The sequence below is a fragment of the Dromaius novaehollandiae genome, chromosome W, assembly GCF_036370855.1.
Source record: "Dromaius novaehollandiae isolate bDroNov1 chromosome W, bDroNov1.hap1, whole genome shotgun sequence".
Classification (NCBI taxonomy): Eukaryota; Metazoa; Chordata; class Aves; order Casuariiformes; family Dromaiidae; genus Dromaius; species Dromaius novaehollandiae.
The window spans coordinates 11,969,660-11,993,172 of record NC_088130.1 but is presented as its reverse complement, the minus strand read 5'-3'; the positions used below and the strand labels follow the sequence as shown (position 1 = coordinate 11,993,172).

The following is a 23,513-nucleotide window of genomic DNA, read 5'->3' as shown; positions in this document are numbered from 1 at the left end:
TCTTAATTTGGTGAATGTTCAGTCCTGGGCTATTGGTTCAGTCTCTCCTCCAGTCACAGATATTACCAAAGTTACAGAAATATGCAGTGATGCCACTCTGTCAGGCTCTATAAGAGGGTAATCTAATGTATTGGAAAGCCACCTTATCGCCGTTTTGTTTTTTTTCTATACTAAGAGATAAAATTCACTCAGTACTACTGTCTGGTCATCTAGACAGACTAGAAGAATTCACACACTTCCCCTGCACCCCTCCCTTTTTTCCTTGTCATTAACCTTTTATTTTCATTTGAATAATAAAGTAATTAGTATAAAAAGGTCTGTAAAAGTAAGCTAGGGAGACAACAAGGAAATATCGTGTTCCTAAGATAGCAAATTTTTAGGCAGCATTTTTAGCCCAGCAAACAAACCCTGCAATCTCGACAGGAAACATGACAACATGACTGCCAAAGCATTTCTAACCAGCACGGCATGTGAAGGTCTGTTCCCATCTGCAGCTAAAGGCTGGTCCAAGACGTTCCTGGCGCAGGTAGAACAGCCAAAACATTAGCATGTCCAATCCGATACAGCTAGGCAAGCACAAACTTTCAACTGATTCACATGGCAGATGTGTGTTAAATGAAGCTTGAATGGACTTTGATTTCCCTCTTCATGTCTCCTGACAGCCCCAGATGACTGCAAGGTAGGTGATTTGAAGAAAGGTTAAAGATTACAGCTTTAGTGACCTACTTTCTTACATACCTTAACTTACTGGGAGTTGAAATGACTGCTAAGTCACAAATGTTGCTGTTGTTAAACAAACTACTTTACAAATTAATTTTGTTGCTTCATTATAGATTTGGCATCACTAGGAAGAATTTCTTTTTATCTCTACATCTATTTATGCATGGAACTTCTTGCCAGGGGGAGATACAAACACAGAAACAGAAATAGGAGAATGGGTTCATTAATCTATAATTCCAGCTCCCATCTGCTTGCAACATCCTGATTTGTAGATTCAACAAGTGACTTGCAGTAATTGATCTCTTTGTGAGATGAATTACTTGTCACCCTCTTTAACCCATAGGTATACTGACATCAAAATTATGTATGTAACTGAAGAAAAAAAATCAGTGGTCTCCACTATGATCAGACTTCCCTCTCTCATTTTTCTTCATGAAAACAAAAAAACAGAGAAAGAAACTTACAGGTCAAGTTTCCAGGGGAGAATAAGAGAACGAACAATAAACAACAAGGACGCATCCTCTATTTCTTAAGCACTCAAATTCTGAAAGCTGCTTACGAATAGGGGATAGCAAGGCCATGTAGGGTAAAGTAATATTTCTTAATAGAGACATTGTTGGTCCGTGGTTTATCTCACGAGCTTTAAGGGCAGATATTTTGGATGACCAAGTACATCAGTAGTCATTACCTCCACACAACTACAAGAAGTGAAGAGCAAACACAGGACAGTGAGAGTAGGATGGGTATAAGCAAGGGGCAGCCTGCAGGACAGATGCGTCAGTGATGTGCTGGCATTGAAAGGGCCGGTCTCAGGGACCTGTGTCCCTCCCAGCTGTGCATACCTGTCCCTTGCTTGCAGTGGCTCTCGTACTCCTCTGACCCGCCAGGAGCTGCATTAGCTCCCCCAGCCAGAGCCGAGTTGTTCTGGGTCCGTTCTCCAAATCCCCACGTCTCAGGCACGGGAGAACGTAGGACCTACCACATCAGGTTGAAAAAACCATCCCTCCAGCCTACCCACCCTGACCCCAGCACTGGCTGTCTGTGGATGCCTAGGGAGAAAACATTTAAATCAAATTAACAGAATATGATTTCTGTCCACTGACTTCTGTTTTAAGGAGACAGGGAAGCAATGCTTCCTTTATCCCCCATCTTTTCAGCTCAGCTCACTGGATTGTGCCTATTCTCCCATTCCTCCTCCCCCAAACCTACAAAACTTTATATTTATTTATATATTTATTACATTTTTATTACATTTTATTACATTATTTTATATATTTATTACATTTTATTAAATTTTCCTATTAGAAAGCTCCCAGTAATAGACTATTAGAGGCCATATGGAGCTCTTTATGCCCACTGAAAAACTTGTAGAGTACCTGGCATATACATACATGTCTCCTCAAAGAAAACAAAAGGGGGAACACGACAGAAGTGGCCTGTCAGACAAAGTGATGCCACAAGTAGCTTGCATATGATCCCTCCCATGCTGCAGCCCCTTGGCTCTGCCACCTTTGCAAAGCCCCTTCTGGAAAGGCTTGCTAAGGAAAGGGAAGTATCTGCAGCAAGTTAAATCTACAAAGGAAAGGCTAGAGCTCAAGCAATTTAGGAAATGTTTCTGTTCTTCCTAGTGCCTCATGTATGAGAGCTTGGTCTTATTTTGATAAATATGATTTTGGTAATTATTTTGGCAGCCTGCTTACTCTCTGTCCCCTTCCAGTGCCTCCTGCCTTCTCTTAAGACTAGAAGTTCTTTAGAAAATGATGGATGACACCTGTGGTGATCATTCAAGGGCTTAAGGTTCTTGCAAAGGGTCTGCTTTATTTTGAATTTGGTTTTAATTGGCTGTGCATAACAACAAAAAAGGCTCCACAGCCCCCTGCCCATAATCTCTGCCCAGGAATCGCAGCCCTTAAAGGCGCAGTCCCCACTGCCACAGCATCCTCTTGAAGCCAGAAGAGTAATATTTAAAAATGCACACGACACACAAAACAAGTGGATTTATATTAACCTGATAAACACACCCTCTGTTCTCTACGTGTAGATACACTATAGTCTGTAGTTGCATATTGTAGTTAGTTATGTGTACAGTATGATATAGGCACTTCCTTATACCATTGTTACACCGGCTTATCTGAGAACAACATATCTGTGAGAAACAAAAACCATTTTAAGATGAGCATGTTAATTACCGGTGACGGAGAGGTGACAATTAAGTCTCTTTGAGCCTCTTTTCCTCTCTCTCTGTCCCTAGCTCAGATAGGTGCTTTAATTCAGTTACGTAGTTTAAATCAGCATAAGCCAATCTTAATACCCCAAAATTGGCCCTGACAGCACAAGCACTTGTGTGGCCCTGCAATGAAATGGATTGGGCAACTGATCCCGGTTAAAATTAACCCAAGAAAGAAAGAAAGAAAAAGAGAGAAAAAAAAAGGAAAAGAAAAGACAGCTTTAACAGCTTTAGGAGGAGGAGGGGAAGGACCAAGCAGCCCTGATGGGAAAAGAACAACTCTTTTTCTGCAACTGTGCCGATTCACCTTGCCTTGCATTATTTGTGGAATTATGATATCAAAGATGCTGTTTCATGTTATGTTTAATCCAATCTAATGGCAGGATGCAGCTAAATAGGGTGGCCCCGTCACGTGTTTCTGTCCTTTGCCTCCTGCTGGACTTCATGAGCGGGTCCCATTCGCTCACCAGCTGCACCCTGTGGATGTGCGGCCACAGCTGGCACAAAGGTGGTGGGAAGGGGAAGGTGGTGTGGAGTGGGAGGAAGGGCACTCAGTGCCAGCCTGCAGTTAAATCAGATTAAGGAGACAGTGAAACTGCACCCAAAGGCTGCAGAGGCAACATAGTAGTGTCTTACTCGAAAGCTCTTTTCTCCCGCTTATTCATACTGATCCGACAAGCTTTGAGGGGGGATTTTGTTGAAAACACCCTGGCTATCAGGGACCTGCTTGGGGGCTCCCATGAGGCACACCTTCTCCAGGAAAGGCTCACTCCTGGAGAAATCACTGTAAGGCAGAACCCCAGTTATTATTCCTTTTTTGCTGGAGTATAATGGGCATAGATCGTGCGGGCAGCATGCACACAACTATTCATCCTAGCAATTCAGCTTGGAAAAACACCCTTTCATCAGTCCTTTCAGGTTCCCTGAACTTCTGCCAGGAACTACACGGCTTCCCTGATAGCTTAACAATACTTCTGGGAGCATATATCTGGTTGTACAAAGCCTTGGGATACCCACCATGTTATACATACTGCCTCTCTGAGCAAAATTTCAAATATGGGGGGTCTCCCCTTCCAAAAGGGAGAAAAGAGGTACCTACATTACCCATGGGTAAAGTGTTACATTCTTTTTTTACTTATTTATTATTTGATGGATGAGATCTGTATGCAAGAGAAGGAGCACCACCTTTTTTCTCACTCTTTCCTCCTGGCTCTGTGATTGCTCAGCCATGCTTCCACAAGAAAATAAATTGATTAGGGGACTTACACCAGATCCAAAACCTTGTAGACTCGTGAGCCAAAAAGTTGAGCTAGTATAAACTCACTCTGTCAATTCAGATTTGTTCAAAGAAATGTTTAAAGGGTAACTTTGTCCTGGCAGATTTTCTGCCAGATCACATATCATCTGTCTTCCTGCAGTCAGCATGAAGCCAGAATAAACATTATATCATGTGTTCTAGCTAATTCAACAGAAATGCAATCACATACTCATGCCTGATCCAGACCAAATCTGTAATGGCAGGTGATCTGGAAGTATACAAATCTGGTATTCCTGAACACAGAGCCATAGCGCCAGAGCAATAAAAAACAACTAAAACCTCTTTTAATTCGCATCTGAGGTTGCGCGGGATTTTTAGTAGCATGAATCATGGAACAGTTGGATTGTTTCACTTTTCCCAATTTTTTTGAAGAGCTGTCTGTAAGAGCTCCTCATCTCCTTCCTTGGTTGTTCTGGGGTCTTGAATCTACTGATGAGCTCCAGGGCTTAGCTCCACACAGAGTATCACAGCAAATTCCTGCCTATCCAAACATTTCATTCTCCTGTGCCTTCAGTGAGGAGAAGCTTAGCAGTGGAAACCTTCAGTTTTATTGTTTCTTTCCAGTGGTATGGACTTTTCTTCAACATAAACAAAATTGCTTCATGAGTAAATTTGTTGCCAGAAACAACGTCCAAAGCAATTTGATAAATGCTCTAATTTATTTCAAATTAATAGTCCAGTCATCTCCTGTATTGCTCTACACTCCTGGAGAAAATCCTCTGAGCTAGCGGTGTTGTCATGACTCTCCGTGTCTATGGTGTGCTCCATAAGCATAGACCCCACTGCTAACACAAATGTTTGCAAAGTCACAGCTCACACAGCCCTATGGTGCTCCTGTTGGACTCTGAAACCTGTGGTCTATACAGTCCTCTGTGTTTCTTTACATTCTTTTTGTATAACAAATTTTTATATTCTCCACTTTACTGGAATATTGACTGCATTCCATTAATCTTCATCAGGAAGAGGGGACATCTCTTTTACAAATTCTAGGTATCTTCCCAAGGTCTTCCCTTCCAGAAGTCAGGAGCTTTTGAAATCTGGCCTCTTGCAGGGACTCAGCACCCAAAATTTCAAATTCAATTATTTTTGAGTCTGTCTCAAGAACACAGATCATGAACTCTCCTGTTATTTCGTCTTCTCTTTGACCATCTTGTTTAAAAACATGCCATTCATGTAGTTTTTCAGCTTTATGTGAAATGCATCACTTCGAATGCTATTCAGTTTTGTGGATAGTCTCTTCTGCCTGGATAAATACTTAAACAGATAATTATTACACACATCTATTGTTTGAAATAATGTGAACTTTTGTCTTCTTTGTTGCTTCCCTTATTTGCAATAGAATCAAAATTAAATAGACTGAAGCCCAGCTTAAACCTTCTTTGGTAATCCCCTGCATTTATAGAGAATTTAAGCTGTGAGGGGCTTCTGAAGTTCATTCCTTCCTTCCACTCAGCTCTGTTCCCAGTTCTCTTTCCTTGCTGGTGCATGCAGGTTTCAGCTTTCCCCAGTACTGTTTAATCTGTTGCTCAGCTCCAACGGAAAGCGCCAAATGGAGACGAAGGATTTCTTCACCAGCTGGGAACGTACAGAGGCAGGCGTAATCACATCCGGCCAAGGAGAATAACAGCAAACATCAACAGCAGGATCTGGAAGGGAGGTTAGGAAAAAACTCTAAAAAACTCTAAAAACTGCAAGTTACATGGAGGTCACCATGCAAGAAGCAGCAACAACCTCATTTTGGGAGCTGCTTTCTCTGCCTCTGTTCCACAGATACTCGTTCCCTCTGGAGAACTGAGACCTAAAAGAAGCCATGAGTAAGGAGAGGGTGGCCATGACCAATATAATCCCTTGGCCTTGTGGCTCAGACTGCCATCAGGGCACCGGTTTGTTCCAATGGTGGGGAAAGAAGGCTAATACATATCACATAGGACAAAACACTGACAGAAGGCAATGATAGCTAATAACAGCCAGCCTGTCCCATACCGGGTCTTATACTAAAGCAAGTCTATATTGGTATCCAGTATCCAAAGCCATCCTGCTTAATACTTATGAGTATACCTGCTCCAATGATTGCAAATATATATATATATATCCATATTCAAGAATAATGTTTCTGAGAGAAGGTGCTAAACAGGCCCAGAGATGGACCCTATAGAAAGGGAGCAGGAGATAAAGGGAAAAAGTACGTGATGAGAGGCATGGAATGAGGCAAAATAAATTTGCGCTTTAATACATAGTCAGCAAAATTGGGCAGGAAATCTCATGAGAACAGGGTTTTGTATGCTGCTTTCACTACTTCTTGCTTCAAGTCAGGACACATTTCACCAGAACAGGCTCTTTAGCTTTCTACCATGGAAAGAACAAGGAAATATAAAAATGCACAAAAATAAAGAGACTAAAAAAAATTACCAGCATGTTTTCAACCTTTTAAAGAGTGTTGCTCCCACTTCATTTTGGGCAAGACTTTGAGTTTATTTTACCTTAATTTCTTTTACTTCACCCAGCTCCGCTATAAAAGATGATCCCAAGCTACAAAGCTCACATGCAAATCTTGCCTCTCCTAACTTTGGATATGTTTGAATCCAGGGATTTGGTTCAGGCTGAGTAGAAATAACCTCTGGTCTGAACCTCATTTGTATTTCAAAGTCTGAGGTGCCTGGAACTAGGCTTAGAAGCATCTCAGTCCAATGTATACATACAGAATGAGGAGAAAACATTAGAATTTTAGAATGGGCCCAAACTCCAAAACAAAACACTTCAGATGATGCAACAGGAAAGCATACACTTTTTCACATAGAGGAAAGAAAAATTAAATTATCTCTGTGTTAACTCTATAAAATATAAGTTGAAATGAAATGGGGATTCTTTTTTTAACCTGGAATACGTTCAAGAGCCATATCCCACGGCCACACTTAAGTATGTAGCAGACATTTGTCTCAGATGCCACTTCTTTATTACCTAGGCACTAGATATGGATATGCTATTTAGGTTCCTACTCTGGAAAATTGGGCTTTCTAAATATGAGCAGAAGTTTTATCACTGTTCATGTCTCAAGAACAAATTTTAAAAGAGGTCTATAAATCTTTAGCTCCTCTATAGTAAATGCACCATCCAGACACTAAGTTTCACAGCACTAGAACAAGACAGGCAAGTATGTTTTATTATCCCATTTTAAAGATAAGGAAATCGAGAAAGAGAACTCATGGAGTGATCTGTACAAGGCCACAGAGAGTTAGTGTCAGAGTCAGGGCTAACACTCAGACCCGCCTTTCTCTGAACCCTGCCTCTACTTCTGTAGATGATATTCTGCTTCTACAAGTGTCCCATTGAGTTTTACTTTTTTTGTTTTTTTTGGAAATCCTGAGATAGCAAAACATGTAGAGTAGTCTATTTTTGAAATAATACTCACTACGATTACATTAAAAATCCCTACTGATGGCTGAACTACTTCCTCTGTCACACGAATGCATGAACTGATATGCATTAATGACATATCAATTTGTGCACCTCAAAAAGGCCAGAGAGGTGCATAGTTTAATTTTGTTTATTTATGCTTGCCAATTTAATCACTTTTTAAATAATTCAACAATGGCACAGTTTCCCCTCCCCCTTAATTAGTCACTGGCTCTTTAAACTGAATGGCAGTGATCATAAGAGTTTCTTCATGTCTTTCATGTTATAGTAAAGGACTGGGAGATATTTTTCCCCTAATTCGTCGTTAAATTTGACAGCAGGACTATTCATTGCAGAACTGGCTGCAATTAAAGCAATTATGCAGATCACATGTCTTTCCAGTTTAATAGCTGGTTTTTGTTTTGGTTTTTTTTTAAGCTAGTGCAGCTTCTCTAAGCCTAAGAGGAGGATAAGGAAAGACAGACAGACGAGTGGACCACCTACCGACTAGGTCCTACCATGGAATTGGAGAATTTGTTAAATACCTTTGTGCAGGAGGAAATTCCTGCCGGGTGCTTTGCATCTCGGCTTGCCAAAGGTCATCATCACAACTGCACCCCATGTTCCTGCTTCCCATGCAGGGAGCGGATGGCACACTCTGCAAGCATCAATATGCCTCTGTTCTCTGTAAAGTGATTTGGCGTGGATAACTGAAATCAACCATGAAGCAGGGGAGAACCAACAGAAGGAATATAAAAGATTGTGAAGATTACATTTGTGTTGTAAATGTCGCAGGAGGAAAAAGCTCTTGATCTCAGGCACCTGCATTTCCAGCTTCTGCCTCAGAAAGAGCAAATAGGTCACTAATTAGACCACAGCACAGTATCATTTGGTTCCCTACTGAAAGAGCACATTGACTTCAGTGAGAACTGTGAGCCTCTTTCAAAGTCTGTTTACAGTCATGCTAGATACCTCCATCCGTGCGAGATCCTGTCCTTCAAAGCACAGCATGAAAAAGGTAAGAAACTGCTGTCCTGTAAGTCATAGTTATGAGCATAATTCCAGCGCTCTAGATCCAAAAAGGCTTAAAAGCCCAGAACTCTGAATATTGCCCTTAGACTCTTGACTGAAAGGCAAATTAAGGAGAGAGACTGACAGTCATCTGTAACATGATTTATTGCCTGGTCAACAGGGCCTTTCTATTCACACTTTTTTCTGATTTGCTATCAAGAAATAGCTCTAATTGCCTATGAAGGCAACAGACAGAAATATCACACTCATGGTAGGCTTCAAGGTTACATGGATAACTTTACAGACTTTTATACATGAATAAGTGATGTCTTCTACACACACAAACAAAATGGAATCAGATAATTTACCACCCCTGAAAAACATCACGCAACAACATGACAAGGAGCTGCTAGCATATCAAATATGTTTTTCAATTCCAGCCCAACTTTCAAAACAAATCAACCATATTCTTGACGCAAGCCTGATGGCACAGGTCTTTTCTCTTCCCAAGGGACTACTTAGTTGCATATGAGAGCTCACTTAGCAGCAAACATAAGTTTGCAAAACACTTTAAGCAACAATTTGTTGTAATCAGAGTGAACATTTGAAAAATTTGCCTTTTGGCAAGTGTTTTTTTGCTCTTAGACATCAGCAGAAGGTGAAGATATTTATGAGGTTAAACAGAATTCATTTTATTACTTGTTAGTCCTAGGACTGCAAAAATCTCTCTCTTACATATCTGTGCATGTTATGCAGACTTTTCCCCTCTCTCATAGCTCACAGACAGGGGATACATCCGCATCCAAATGTGAAAATAATATTCTAATTATGAGGGTCTGACAATGAGCTGCTGTACTCACACTGTCAAAATCTTTAGCACAGTACAGCCCTTCTGCGTTGTCTTGCTAGAAGAAACAGATCCAAGAAGGTTCAAATTTCACTGCTCATTCTCCTTATGAGGCTGTAGTAGGAAAACAATGTGTAGCATGGACAGTTTTACATCTTAACTACTTGGGGATCTGCATGTGTCTTTTGAGAGAATTTTCAGCTAGTGTAAGATCAAGCAGGAGAAATTTTTTAAGGTTTGCAGTAAAATCAACAGTTTAAAGGTGAGCTTTAAGCCATTTTTTGAATATCTGCCTGTCTCCATATTCTGTGAGCTATGCACACCAACTGCACAAATAGACAGACAAACACATTGCACACATGTATAGTTTCTCTTAAGCTGACCTGCATCTGGGTTTGGGCCTGATTTTAAAAGCCCTTAATAAAATGACTCTCTTTAATGTCAAATGGCTTTTAATCAGGTCCCTAATCAAGCCGTTTGACATTAATGAGACTCATTTTATTAAGGACTTCCTAAAAGTTTGAGGTCAAATCTTGATTCTACTTGATCTATAGCAAAAGCCCATGTGACATGCCTAGAACAATGATTTTACCTTTAATTAGGCTTTATTAAGGACTTCAAATAATTTAAACATTTATGCTACTTTGACAACCAATTAAGGACACCAGTTTACTCTAAATGTTTAAAAGGGTAGTGTAAGCTTTTGACTTGCTATTTCTAAAGCACAATAAGCATTTCCTCTAGTTCTAACCTCTAGGTATTCAGATAAACAAAATGAATAATGTTACATGAGGCTTCCAATAGGCTGTAATGACTAGAGGGGCTCTAACAGCTGGAAAATCTTTGTTATGTGTTTGCAATACGCAGTATTACACAGGCAAGTGTGGTAGGTATGAGAGGCTGCTCCTCCATCTCGTAACATGGTTACAAGACGACCTCAAGTTGCCCCTTGCCATTTCCATGTCCTCTTCCCAAGACACATGGGTGGTAAAGGGCAGGGAGCAATGTCATGTCACCCATCAAATACATCTTGTGTTTAGCCATGCTATTGCCTTGAGGTACTGTATGTTGCACTTGGTGCAAACCCAGTATAGTATCCTCTTTCCGTAAGTCACCATTTCCTCAAATCACAGAAACAGTACAGCAGCATGGTTTCTTAATAAAGAGTTCATGGCAAAGCCACAGCTCTGCTCAGATAATTTTAACAGCTTACTTTCCTTTGTATTCTCATGGAATGCTATTTTTCTGAACCTAACTGGTTTTCTGATTTTGTCTTCATTTGTTCTACATACACTTACAGGTGGTTTTCCAATGCACTATACAACATACTATCTTTAAAAAATCAGTTCTTTGAACATCTGGAGATAGAACTTTTGAATTAACAGTCACATTTTCATCATTTTTAGAGTCTGTCAGACTTTGAGCTTTACTTTCTTGCCTGTCCAAGAATAAATCTGGTAATCTCTTCTGAGTTTTATCAGGTCACTCCAACTTGCTGTGCTATTCCTTGTCAATGGATTTCATTATGTGAGAACAAGTTTCCTTGAAATATTTAGTTGCTACAGCTGGCCTCCATGTGTTAACATCTCATCCTGACAGCATCTCTCTGTGATGTTAGATATGAAAAGCTTGCCAGTTGTGTTATATTGTTTTCTTTGTTTATGTTGAAAGGTTTTCCGTTTGGTCCTCACCTGTGATATTACTGGTGCTGAAGGCATTAACAAAGCATGTTCTGTTGGAGGAGGAATTCTTGTTCTGCTAATGCATGCAACAGCGTTCAAACATCATTTCCTGTAGCAACGGTAACAATATTACTCATAAACAGTTGCATCATCTTTGTCATCTTGAGACCATCTCACAGCCAAGTTAACTAAATTTGTCTGTGCATCTAGAGAATCTAAATCAGGAACAAAGTATGCCTCAAAAAATACACATTTGGACCCAATCTGAACATGTTCAGCTGGCATTGTACAGTGTGAACCAGTGCTCTTGCCCAGATACACTGGAGGCAGACTGTGCTGATTCTGCGAGCCAGATCCTGTTCTCTATTACAGTGATGTAAAGCTAGAATATTTCTTCTGATGACAACAGAGAGTGATATACAGCTGTGGACTTTATCAGAAAACCAGCCAGAACTGGAGCTGAACATGTAACTCCAAATATAATTTACTGAGCAAGCACAGGACACTGTCCTTACTCTTGCATATTGCTGGATTCCTCTGCTCCACTGGAAATTTCTTATTCATTCTTTTAGTGCTGGGAGTGATTATATTTTCTCTGGTTTGGCTTCCTTTATGGATGGATAGATGAAGTAAAAAGTGAACTAACTGACACAAGTTATACCACAATCCATCTGTGTTGGCAAGTTGCAACCAATCATGCAAATCAGAGGGTATTGTTTCTGTCTCTGATCGTACAAGTGTGACTCTTCTGGTCAGAAGGAGGTCTTGAGAAAGCCTATAGTCTTTTTTCTCCCTCTTGGAGAGCTAGCATGGATTGAACATTTTAAGCTGTTGTCTCTCCAGGTCACACATGTCTTGCCCAAGGTACCAATCCCAGAAAAATTGGATGATTATAAGATTTATTGGCTGGGTAGAGCTTTAAAAATCTAACTTTTAAATGTCACATTCACACCGTGTATCTGTGAGCATGATATTGTTGCATCCATGAGACTCTTGTGAAAGGTTCAGGGAACTTTATGAGCTGGTGGATCAGACCTAAATGATAACCTATATACTACACATAGACTTCTTACACTGTGAATATTCAGGTTCTGGATTATTGATCCACAAAACTGACAAAAACAAATCCTTTCTTGCATTTCAGCAAATAATAACACTGTACATGTCCATAACTCTCACCCAGGAAATAATTCTTCAGAATACAAGAAGGTTACAGCCTTCCAGAGTACAAAGGTTAGATCTCCATAGATGCTCTTTTCTTTTTAAAGATGATTTAGGCAGCAATTTTTTGGAACTGCTAATTATCAGAAATATGCATTCTGTATATTAAACAGGTACCTGCACCATATTTCTTCATGCAATAATCTGCATTTTACCAACACAAAGAAGACCAGTATAAACCCAAAGGGCCACAAGGAAGTGCCAGACTTTAAACAGGTATCATGGCAAATGTTCTCACTTGCATTGTTGCTTCTGTAAATGCTCAGTTACTGAATCACAAATTTAAAATCACAAATGTCTGGCTGTGAATTAGCTATACAATTAAGGAATCATGGAACAGACAGAGAGGAGGTAAGGCTAGCAGAGAAGAGAAGAAAGAGTGTTAATGGGAGCGGAAGAATTTGACGTAATTTAGAACCAGCACTCTATATTTCTTCCAGAATGAGTGAAACCTTTCCGGGAGCAATCTAATTTCCTCATGAACTGTAGGAGTTTAATTTCCTAACAGCACAGAAAGGTAGGAAAAATTGTCTTTTGCATCACTCACAATATAAATCCAAACCGAAATCACTTTCATTTTAAAAAACAGTTAAGCCACCAAGAAAATGTACTTTATTGTCAGTATCACATCATTTACAAAGCTGGGGCACTTAACAGCAAGGAAATGAATACTTAGGAAGATCATAAATTATATATTACCCACATAATAAAGTTGTATACTATTCTTATCAGTTATAAAAAATGTCTATTGCATCCTTAACTCTGACCAGGGCTTAACTTTTTTAACCTTAATTTTGCTAATTAATTTTTTTTTAATTAATTCCCTCTTCCACTCTTTTCTTCTCTTTTCTCCTTCCTGTTCCCTTCTCTCTCACTTTTTTTCTATAACAAAAAATAACAGAAGGTCTGTTATTTTGGCTGGTAACAGCCATCCAAAAATTATTTGTAGCTAAATATCTAAGAACTCAGACAAACGTAAAACTTGGATGATGTTTGTGACTATGTATGTATTAACTTCATTTGCGAGTTATTATCATTCTCCAGCCACTACTGTTCAGACAATGCATGCACGGGTGAGGACAAATGGCCATGTAGGAGGCTTATGTAAAATACAACATTCCCAGAACTTTCTGGGGGAAACCAGCTGTCTGAATTAGTGAGCGGACACATGCAGATCCCTCTTCTTCCCTCAGAGGTTGTGTCCTCCAGTGATGGTTTACACATCACTGTGTTAAAGATCACCACTGCTATGATTCACTATAGGACTCCGCACTTTGAACAAAGACCAGTTACTGAGCGTTCGTCTGGTATCATCTATCAGAAAGATACCATACCTTGGTGAGGATCTCTCAGCAATGCTGTAATAGATACACATCATCATGGTCATTACCATCTGCGAAAACTTTCAGCTATGGCCCTTGTTTTTCTCAACAAGCAAGGGTGAGGACAGAGAATAACATCCCATGAGCAGGTTGCGAGGAAGAGCTGTCCTGAAAAGAACAAACAGGAGAAGTGATGAGACAGAAAAAGAGGGAGAGAGAATCTTCACAGCAGCAGAAGGATGAGCAGCGAAGGACAGGCAGATGGGCTGCAGAAAGGAAGAAAGGTTATTTGAAGAAAAGTATATGAAGGAGAGAATTTGGGAACGGAAGAAGCTCTCATCAGTGGATTACTTTGTCCGTTGTACCAAATCAAAGAACATTGACAAGGCTCAGACAGATGCTGTCAGTGCACCTCTGACCTTCTGCATGCAAGCTGGCAGGGCTCCCTGCGCTCACAGGCATCCAGAGAGATGTGCGTCTCCTCCGTGCATCTCACAGAAACGCTACACTCCGCTCCCTAAAGCAACCCATACAGCGAAATGGCTTTCTGTGGCAAGAAATCAGCGTCATCCCCCTGAAAACAACAGTTTGCGTTCACAACATCCTTCTTCATACCCGGGCCATTCTTATCAGGAGTCTGTGTTTCTGCCCTCAGTCTCCTTTCTCAGACTTAAAATCTGCTAGGACATGTCAGAGATATATGAATATTTTCCCACTTATGTTTAAAAAGCAACAAATGGAAACTTCAATTTTTGCACTTTTGGCATGGACGTTATCACTGCTGTGCACTAGGGAACTGTTCTGTCTGTAGTTGCACTAACTTTACATTTGGTAACCCCTTGCTCTGTCCAGGAGCAAGAAGGTTTGTGAATGGTATCTTAGGAGAAAAGGATGTTCTACAGATTTGATTCTGTATTCCTTGAAAAAAGCTTTATTACAGAAATATTTCTTATTCAACCACCAACAACTAGAGGTTATACCTCTTAAAATACTTGTTCCCAATTTTCCCCTTGTCTGGAACACAGGGAGTGCAAAAACTTGCCATATTTCATAAATGATAGAGGTATTCTTTCCCCATTAACAAATTCATCACTTTCAGTTCATAACTTTTCTTAAACACAGACTGTAGCAAATAAGCTCTTTTTCATTTTAAGGCCAAACAATTGTATTCAACAAGTTCTGTGCAAAGAAATGTCAGGAATGTAATTCACAAGAGTTGTACTGGGACTACTGGAGATTCCCGAGTTAAAAGGAATGCTCTAAAACTATTATTTCTACACATTATTCAATGGCAAGGGTGCTCAAATTCTTTTACAGGTTAAAGACATGACTTCTACATCCTCACACAATAAGAACAGGGCAAAGAAGATTGAGCATAATCATATACTTAGTTTCTTAGGCATATTAGTTTGTCTGTGTCGCGGCCCGAAGGGAGTCGTTCAGGACGACCTCCCTCCCCTTGGGGCCAAACGACCAAGTTCGTGATGCCCTTGGACTGAATTAAGGTGAAACGACACCAGCCAACTGGTTTTAAGATTTATTAAGGCAAAATGGAATCAACTAACTAGACACGTCTCACGTCACACGTTTAAGAAAAAAAGAGGAAAAGGGGAAGACAGACAGAGAGAGAGAGAGAGAAAGATAGATATCACCACCCGTGGATCCAGCGGCGTCCCGTTGGTCCTTTTCTCTTGGGAGTCTCGGTGGCGGGGGGGGGGGGGCGGTGGCGGGAAGCTCCCGTCTGGTTCTGCTGACTCCGCTCCAGTTCCTCAGTCGTCGCAAACAAGCCCCCCCCTATTCACCCAGTCTGCAGTTTTCATAGGTTCTTGCCCCGCCTCTGGGCGGTGCTGCCTCGCTTCCCCTGCAGATTAGCTGTCATGCGCAGTCCGCCCTCTCGGAACCTTCCAGAAACGGGCTGGGGCATCGGGGGGTCTCTTGCTCATGTGCAGATGGCAAATGAGTACGTGCGGTTCGTGCCCTAGAGATGACCTTCTGCCCTTTTCGCGCCCTTTTTCCCCCGTGCAGGTGCACGAGGTTGTTTACCTCGCAGACGGCTCCCGGGGGCACCGGCGCGGCATTGCCCGACGCACCTTGGTAGTGGCGGCTCTGCAGCAGCAGCAGCAATGTCGAGACAAAACCGCATGTAGAGAACCGGTCCTCTATAGTCTGGCATTTTTCTTAGGATATCTTCATGGATATTGAGCCAAAGAAAGTCTCATGGTAGCACTTCAACAAAGGTAAGGGAACAAGAACTGAGAGGACAATCCCACATATAAGGAAGGTAGAGAAGCTTGCTGTGAGGCGCCTGAATGCCAGCTCTCCTAGCAAAGGGTCTGTGATAATGTCTGCCTGGGTCTGGGCACAAATGGGAGTAGCCCAGATAGAGCTCAGGAAACGAAGGTGGGCCGGGCTGGAAGCTACAAGAAGGATTATGTTTTCTCTCTTCAGCGAAGTATGCTTGCCTAGTATTTTTTACTAATGTTTATAATTTGGTCTAGCAGCAAGTAGGATTCTACTCCAATTTCCAAATTATAAACATTAGTAAAAAATAGTAGGCAAAGAACTTTTTAGCAAGAATATGATCTCAGCCATACAACAACAACATACTGACCTAAAAAGAGAACAGTGAAATAAATAGCACTCTTGCATTTGCTGTTTTTTATGATACTATGGTAAGACAGGAAAATCCTATACCAACTTGCAGTACAGCTGAGTTACTTCTACAGAAAAAGTGTAGCTATAATAATTCTGACTCAGGGGACGATTGAGAAACAAGTTAACTGGAATGCTAACTCAAGTGAACTTGGGGGGAAAAAAAACTCTTCTTCCACGTGGATGAATTCACCCAGATGAGTCATTTCAGATAAATGATCTTTCCACCATCATACCAAAGAGGACCAAGATAATTTCCATAACTAAAATTCATAGACATACACTTGAAATGTCATTTTGATGCCTACTTTCTGAGTGTATTTGAGATTATATAATTGAAACTTTACAATCCAATCAGAAGTTGGAGAGGGAAAATGTGCCGTTGTTATTCTGAAAAGAGCTCAGGATTTAGTGCCACGGGATGCTGGATCAAGCCATGAAGCCAGCTGAAAAAAATTCCTGCTTTCTCAATCTTTCATTTCTCTCCATGCTTTAGCCATTTATCCTGGCTATGCACTGTGGTTTGCCAGTGAAGTTAGCAAAGCTATTTTCAGATCTGCATGATCTGCACTGTCAACCAGATCCCTGAAATTAAAAAAAAAGAAAAAAGAAAGTAAAAAGATGTCATTTAAGATGATTTTAATGACACAGTTTAGAGTTCATCCCAATCAAAGAGCTGCATCTGCACAAATAGGAAGGTGGCAAACACAGAGGTGCAGGCACAGGCATGAGTACAAACAGTGGGAGCCTCTTCGGATAGTTTTGCTAACACAGCTAGCATCTTTTGAAATTACACCCACCAATCTGAGCAGAACTAAAATGAGGTGGGGGCTGAACCCATCAAAAAAGGCAATGGACACAATCAAAAAAGGGTGTGAGAAAACACAGGGTAAACAGAATGAAAAAATATGCAGTGAAGCCTTTTTTGTAGAAACAAAACAAAATCCACATTTTAATTGAATGAGGCAGGTTTCTGGTGATCATATAACAACAGTATCAGTCCCATTATCAGTGACCAGCAAAAGCCCTGACTCGCACCTTATTCCAAGGTCCAGACCCAAATTCTCTCTCTTCACTATCAACAGCCAGTGTTTCACTCTCATCCCCACCCAGGATCCTGGCCTTTATTTCCTTACATGAACCACTGAACTTCTGCCTTTCAGGCATTAAATTGCTAGGGAACAGTGCTTGGCCTGGAGCACACCCCATGCAGAGGACTGCTCTGCCAAATCCCCGTCCCAATTTCTTTCTGTTCCTTTCTCCTGTCCCAGACTCCTTGTCCCAGTCAAGTACTTTCTCTCTTCATCCCCTCTGTTTCTTGTCTCCTCTGCATGCAAGGCAGGAGGCTTTCCTCCTTTGCATTGCCAGAAGGCTCATTAAAGACTTCTGTCAATTATAGTGCTCACTCCTGCACTGACGGACAAGAAGTGGGAACAGCAACTGCTGGATAAAAGTCATGCTCTGGGATTGCGATAGCCCCTGTGCATACAGTCTATGCACTAGGAGCAGTGAGAGGCATGCCCAGTGAGGGTGAATAATCTTCAGATATTAGCTGCTGAACTCAAAAAAAGTATCTATTGTAATGTGAAAACTGTCACTCAAAATTTGGCCATATATAGGTGGCTTTTCACGAGAACAGCAAAGTCATGTGCCCAATACAGGGATCACACTCCATTTCAAAGCATAAGGTTACTGATGCTTGCAAAGGAAAAAGCTGCTAATATTATTGATCATGGGCAAAACCAGTATTCTATTAAAAGAAAAAAATTTTTTTTATTCTTCTTAAAAGCAGCTGCAGTTGAAAATAAATAAAATCAGAGGCAAGCCTGCAGCACGGAAAACTGCAGATTAAAGAACCGTGTATCAGTAAATTGAGTTGTAAGATGGCTGGTGTCAAGTGACCTCACAGCACTGTTCACAAAAACTGGTGATGTTTGAAACCCTGGAAATCCGAATGTTCCTTTGGATTCCAAAAGCATCCATGTTTCTGAGGCCACCACAAAGCTTAGATGACCCCTGACATCACCTTCACCCTTTGAAGCCCTCTCTTCTCTTCCCTGAAGAGTATTCTTTCATCTACTCTGCTTCAGACTTTTCCATTCCCAGATCTGCTGAACACGTACCCCCCAGTTCCTTCTGAAAATGTCCTCTGTTCTGGAAGGTCTTCAGGGCCCAACACATCTGCTCGTAGGACTTCTTGTAGGACTTAGGGCTGCTGCTCACTTCAAATAGATCTGCCTTCTGTGGCTTCCTCCTTAATTATGCCCCCAGAGCGCATAACACATCTCTGGAGCACTGGTCTGCAAAAGTCAAACAGAAAAGGGCTGGAGAGTTGAAACGAACCACAGCCCAGCTGAGAGGCTGCCAGAGCCAGTGAGCCGGAGGAATTTTCAGAAAAAGGGGAAGGACCAGAGAGAGAAGAGGAGCTTCAAGAGGTAGGCAAAATAGCGAGTACAGAGGCAATTAGACCAAATAGGAGGAAAGTGAGAACAGAGATGGAGGCCAGGCACTATATCAGAGTCATTTGGAACGAACAATAGAGGAGGGATTTAGTGACTGGCACCAATAAGAAAAGGGCAAGACAGAGGCACACAGAAACTTGCATTTTGAGCAGTCAGTCAGATATTGATCATAGCAGAGGGGTGAGAATGAGGAAAAGAAACGAGATAAAAGGCACAGGTTGTGACGACAGTGATGAAAAAGACCAATTTAGTGCCCTTGCTCACAGATGAAAACATCTTCCCCTGAGCGTGGTGCGTACAGACTATCTGGCCTCCCATAGAGTACAGAGGCAAGCCCAGCTACCAACTGTATGTGGGCTGTAACTCACATACTGCTGGTATGCTGGATAAAACACACCACTGCTGATAGTCCTCCAGCGCTCTCTCAGCACTTGCCTGGTGCCCAGACTCCTTACTCCTCAGCCCGGTTGGAAAAAAGCAGCTTAAATTAGTGCAAGACATGGGTTAGGAATGCAGGAGCTCTTGCTCTTTTGGGGAAGGAGTGCAGTCCCCCATACGGATGTGGCTGTGATGATGTACTCAGAAAAACTTTGCAATTTTGGGTTCACCTTCAAGCCAGCTCAAGTGCGGAGCTCCCACATTAGCTGTGATTGCCAGTCCCCAGTGGGCTCAGCAAAGAGGACTCTTTGCTCATAGAGAAAATGCCCCGGGGGAGTAAGTTCCTCCTTTTTCAGAGGCTGTTTTCAGGTACAGCGTAGCTTTGGCAACCTTTTTGTTAGGCTATAAGATACAACGCGGCATTTTGAAGAGATGCTCGGACCCATATATCCAGAGGAAAATGGTGTATTTATTGTGTCTACCAATTCCTAGTGTCTTTGGTGCCTCTGCATAAAACGTTGTGTCACATAAGCAAAGTTGGAAGTAGATAATGAAATACGCAACAGCATGATTTTATTTTTTGCTTATAGTTTTTGCCTCTTCTGTCAGAACCCCCAAAACATACACACGCATCTATAGCAGGAAACAAGGCAGTCAAGACAAGAGCAAAAATTCACTGAGGAAAGATCAGAACATAGAACTTTAATTTATCCTCTTCAAAAAAACAACTCAAAACTGCAAAAGGTTCAGGTTTTGTGACCCATTGATTGCTATGTACTTTAGTAAGGTGGCCACTCATGATTAAATATACTTTAAGCATTCCAGATATAGGAGGAGAGCTGACTTGTGTAATTACCATTGAACCAATCAATAAGGAAGGCTAATTGCTAGAGGAGATTTAATGTCATATTCAATGAATGTAGATTTATGAATATTAGCTGCAAGATGTAACCTTCTGGGCCTAACATTGCTCCTACTGAATCCAATGAGAGCGTTGACTATGGCTGCAGTAGAAGGATCACGTCCTGTATTTGTTAAAGACTGAGCCGTTATCTGTGAAATTCCTGGTGAAGGTAAGCCATGTAGAGGTCTTGAAACTACGAACAGAGGTAAATAGTATGTTGTAATACATTCAGCACATGATAATGCAAACTACAGGGAAAAATACAACAGGGAAAAACTAATAGCTGGCAAGTGAATTTTTGGAAACCTAGAACAAACAAGAAAGTACAGAGGGGATTTTCCCATTTTTCCCCTTTAAAATGAATCAGAAGATATGGGAAGATGTTGGCTATTAATATGATATTGATGTTTGGGGGGGGGGAAATGAATGAGCTTGATGCAGAGAACAGTTAAATGTGGGGTGTATGGCTTGGGTTGCTTGCATTTTGCTATTTCTACTTTAATTTTATTATGAGAAGAGCGCTTCTACCGGTAGGAGCACTGGTCTTAGGGGGAGGGGAACAGGCACTCCATGTTCCCGTGGGACTTTCTGTAAAACATTTAACCTCTCATATTTCAGGTCATCCTGATAAGGCGAACGATGGCTGCCTGGTTCTGCAGGACACCTTAGGTTCCTCAGAGGAAAAAGTAATGTTTTGAAACGTTAACAGTCCAGATCCTTCTCACGTCCAGATCCCGTCACACGTAGTAGGGAAACCTCGCAGTGCCTCTGCTAGATTTTTGTATAGACTTAATCTATTTTTTGGATAATGAAGCATAGATACAGTGTGTTCAAGACCATCGTAGTGGCTCTAACTTGAGTCTGGAAGTGGGCTGACGCAGTCACCAGCTCGCTTCCACCGAGCTCATCCAGCTCTCCCGGCCACCTCGTGCCGGCTGCTCGAGGCCTCCGCGCAGCCGCCCCGACAACTGCTTATTCTGCAGGGCAACGCACGCTGGGTGGCCGCCCGGGCTTCCCGGTGCAGCGGTGGGAGTCGCGGCGGCCCGGTGATGAGCGGTGGGGGCCGACGGCGGGGCCCCGAAACGCCGGGCGCCGCGGCGGCCCGGCCTTGGCCCGCGCGTGGCGCTCGCCCCAACGCCTGCCACCGCCCGGCCGCGCCCGCAGGCAGGCCCGAGAGGCGGTGGGAGCCGCAGCCCGCCCCGGCCGGCTGCGGGCGGTTCTCCCCGCGGCGGCGTGCGTGTCCTCCCGCGCCCCCCGCCACCGGGGCGGCCCAGCGCCGCCGGGGGCCGCGCCGCGCCCCGCGGCGGCGGCGGGAGGGCCGGGCCCGCGCGTGGCGGCGCCCCCCGCGGCGCGGAGGCCATTTCCTCTCGCCCTCCGCGCCGCCGGGCGGGAGCGCGGGAGGGAGGGAGCGCGGGAGGGAGGGGAGAGGGAGGTGACTGGGGCTGACTGGAGTGAGGCGCTCAGCTGCCAACACTCACACACCGCCTGCCGCTGCTGCCGGACTCCGGGCGAGACGGGGAGAGAGCGAGCGGGCGAGGAAAATACAGAAGAGGAAGAGGAGGCAGGCGGTGGTTAGGAGGGGGAAAGCTGAGAGAGGAGGGAAGCGCAGAGAGGGAAGAGGAGGAAGCCTCCCTCCTCGCGGAGAGAAGACTTTCCATGTAGCTGGGGCGAGAGGGAGAAGGCTGGAGCTCGGGAACTGTGCGAGCAGCTTTCCAAGCAAGTTACTTAATCCCCGAAGAGCGGAGGGAGGAGGGGAGCGCGGTCATCACCACTGCCGACAATAACTGTTATTCCCGGCACCTGATAACTTAGCCCCCAGGCGGTTCAATGCACTATTCCAAGCTCTTCCTCGTTTCCTCCTCGGGGTAACTCGGCCGCCGGTGCCGCCGGGAGGCGAGGAGCGGAGCCGCGGAAGAAGGAAGGCGAAGTTTTGCGGGGGCTGCGCCCGGCGGCGGCGGCCGAGATGGGCTGGAAGCGCCGCGGCGGCGGCGACCTGCTGTGCCTGCTCACCCTGGTGCTGGGGTTCCTGCTGCCCGCCTGCAGGACGCGCCTCTACACCAACCACTGGGCTGTGCGGATCGCTGGGGGGCTCCCGGAGGCCAACAGGATAGCTAGCAAGTACGGATACGTCAATATAGGACAGGTAACCCGCCTTACCGAGACGTGTGCGCAGCCCGCCGCGCGGCCAGCGCCGCCGGTGGCTCCGGCACGGCGCCCCCGCCGCGGGCCCCGCCGCCGCCAGCGCCGCGGCCCGACCCGGCCCGGCGCGGCGGCCGCGGGGGCAGGTAGCGGGGCGCCGCGGCCGCGGAGGGGGAAGGGGGGGCGGTGGCGGCTGAACTTTGCGCCCCCGCCGCCCCAAGACAACCCGAACTGAACGCGCGTTCGTCCCTCGCGAGCCCGCGCTGCCCGCGCAGCCGGGACGTGGCAGCGCCCCGGGGCTCCTCGCCCCGCTCTGGGCCGCGGGGGAGGCGGAGCGGCGCGGCGGCCTCTGGGGTCCGGCTGCCGCCGCCCCCCTCCCGGCTCGCGTGCGGCCGGCAGGGCGCGGAGCGGCTCCGCGGGGCGGGCGCTGCCGGGTGCGGCGGGGCAGGTCGCCCTGGCGCCCCGCCGGGCGGCACCTGGGCGCCGCGGGGCCCGCAGATGTGTGGCTGGGAAACACCTGGAGGCGGCGAGGTGCAGGAGCCGGTCCGCGAGAAGGTGCTTGGATCCGGACGGATCCGGGAACTGCGAGTGGGGAAGCACCTGGCTCTGGCTGGGTCCAGTCACGCTGGAAAATCCTCTGCTGCTGCACCAAGGCACTGCTGCTCTCGAAAAATGTCATGAGAGCGCCCTTTTCTGACATGGTATGCTAGGCTTCCCTGACATTTAGCCTCGAAATGTGAGTCGCATATGTAGGGCATAGCAAGTTGAACGCCTGAAAAATAAACAGTCCTGTCACATGCGTGTGTACGAACATCCAGGCATGATTTTTCTGGACAGTAGTTTATACTATGTGAATTCAAAATTTAGGAACAAGCATTTACAGGTACAGAAGGCTTCATCTCATACATGAGATTCGCAAAATTACAGCTGTGTTTATACAATGGGCCTTTTACATCAACCAGATCAAAGTGATGCAGATCCAGTTGTTATCTGTGTTTTATCACTGACTGAAAAGTTTGAAGCATGTATCTCCACTGTTCCCAGTTATTACACACCTGAATGAGACCATTGCACAATTTACTAATGTAAATAATTTACATAAGGAAAGCCAGACTACGGCAGTACAATGCATGATGTATATGGATGCAGATGTTTAGCAAGGCTGAGTCCCAGCTTCCCTCATGGAGCGCCTGGGCACGTAGGTAAGGCTGTTTCCATTCAGAGGACAGAAATTCAG

At 44.0% G+C, this 23,513-nt stretch overlaps 1 protein-coding gene across 1 annotated transcript in view; it reads left to right on the top strand.

Annotated features, from left to right (window-relative positions):
* Positions 1 to 21,540: 21,540 nt before the first annotated feature.
* LOC112983247 (proprotein convertase subtilisin/kexin type 5) overlaps positions 21,541 to 23,513 on the top strand; it is a 245,032-nt gene continuing 243,059 nt past the window's right edge. The window contains exon 1 of the mRNA XM_064500309.1: positions 21,541 to 22,280. Within this exon, the coding sequence (XP_064356379.1) occupies positions 22,101 to 22,280 (180 nt within the window). The 5' untranslated portion in view covers positions 21,541 to 22,100. The remainder of the gene's footprint in view (positions 22,281 to 23,513) is intronic.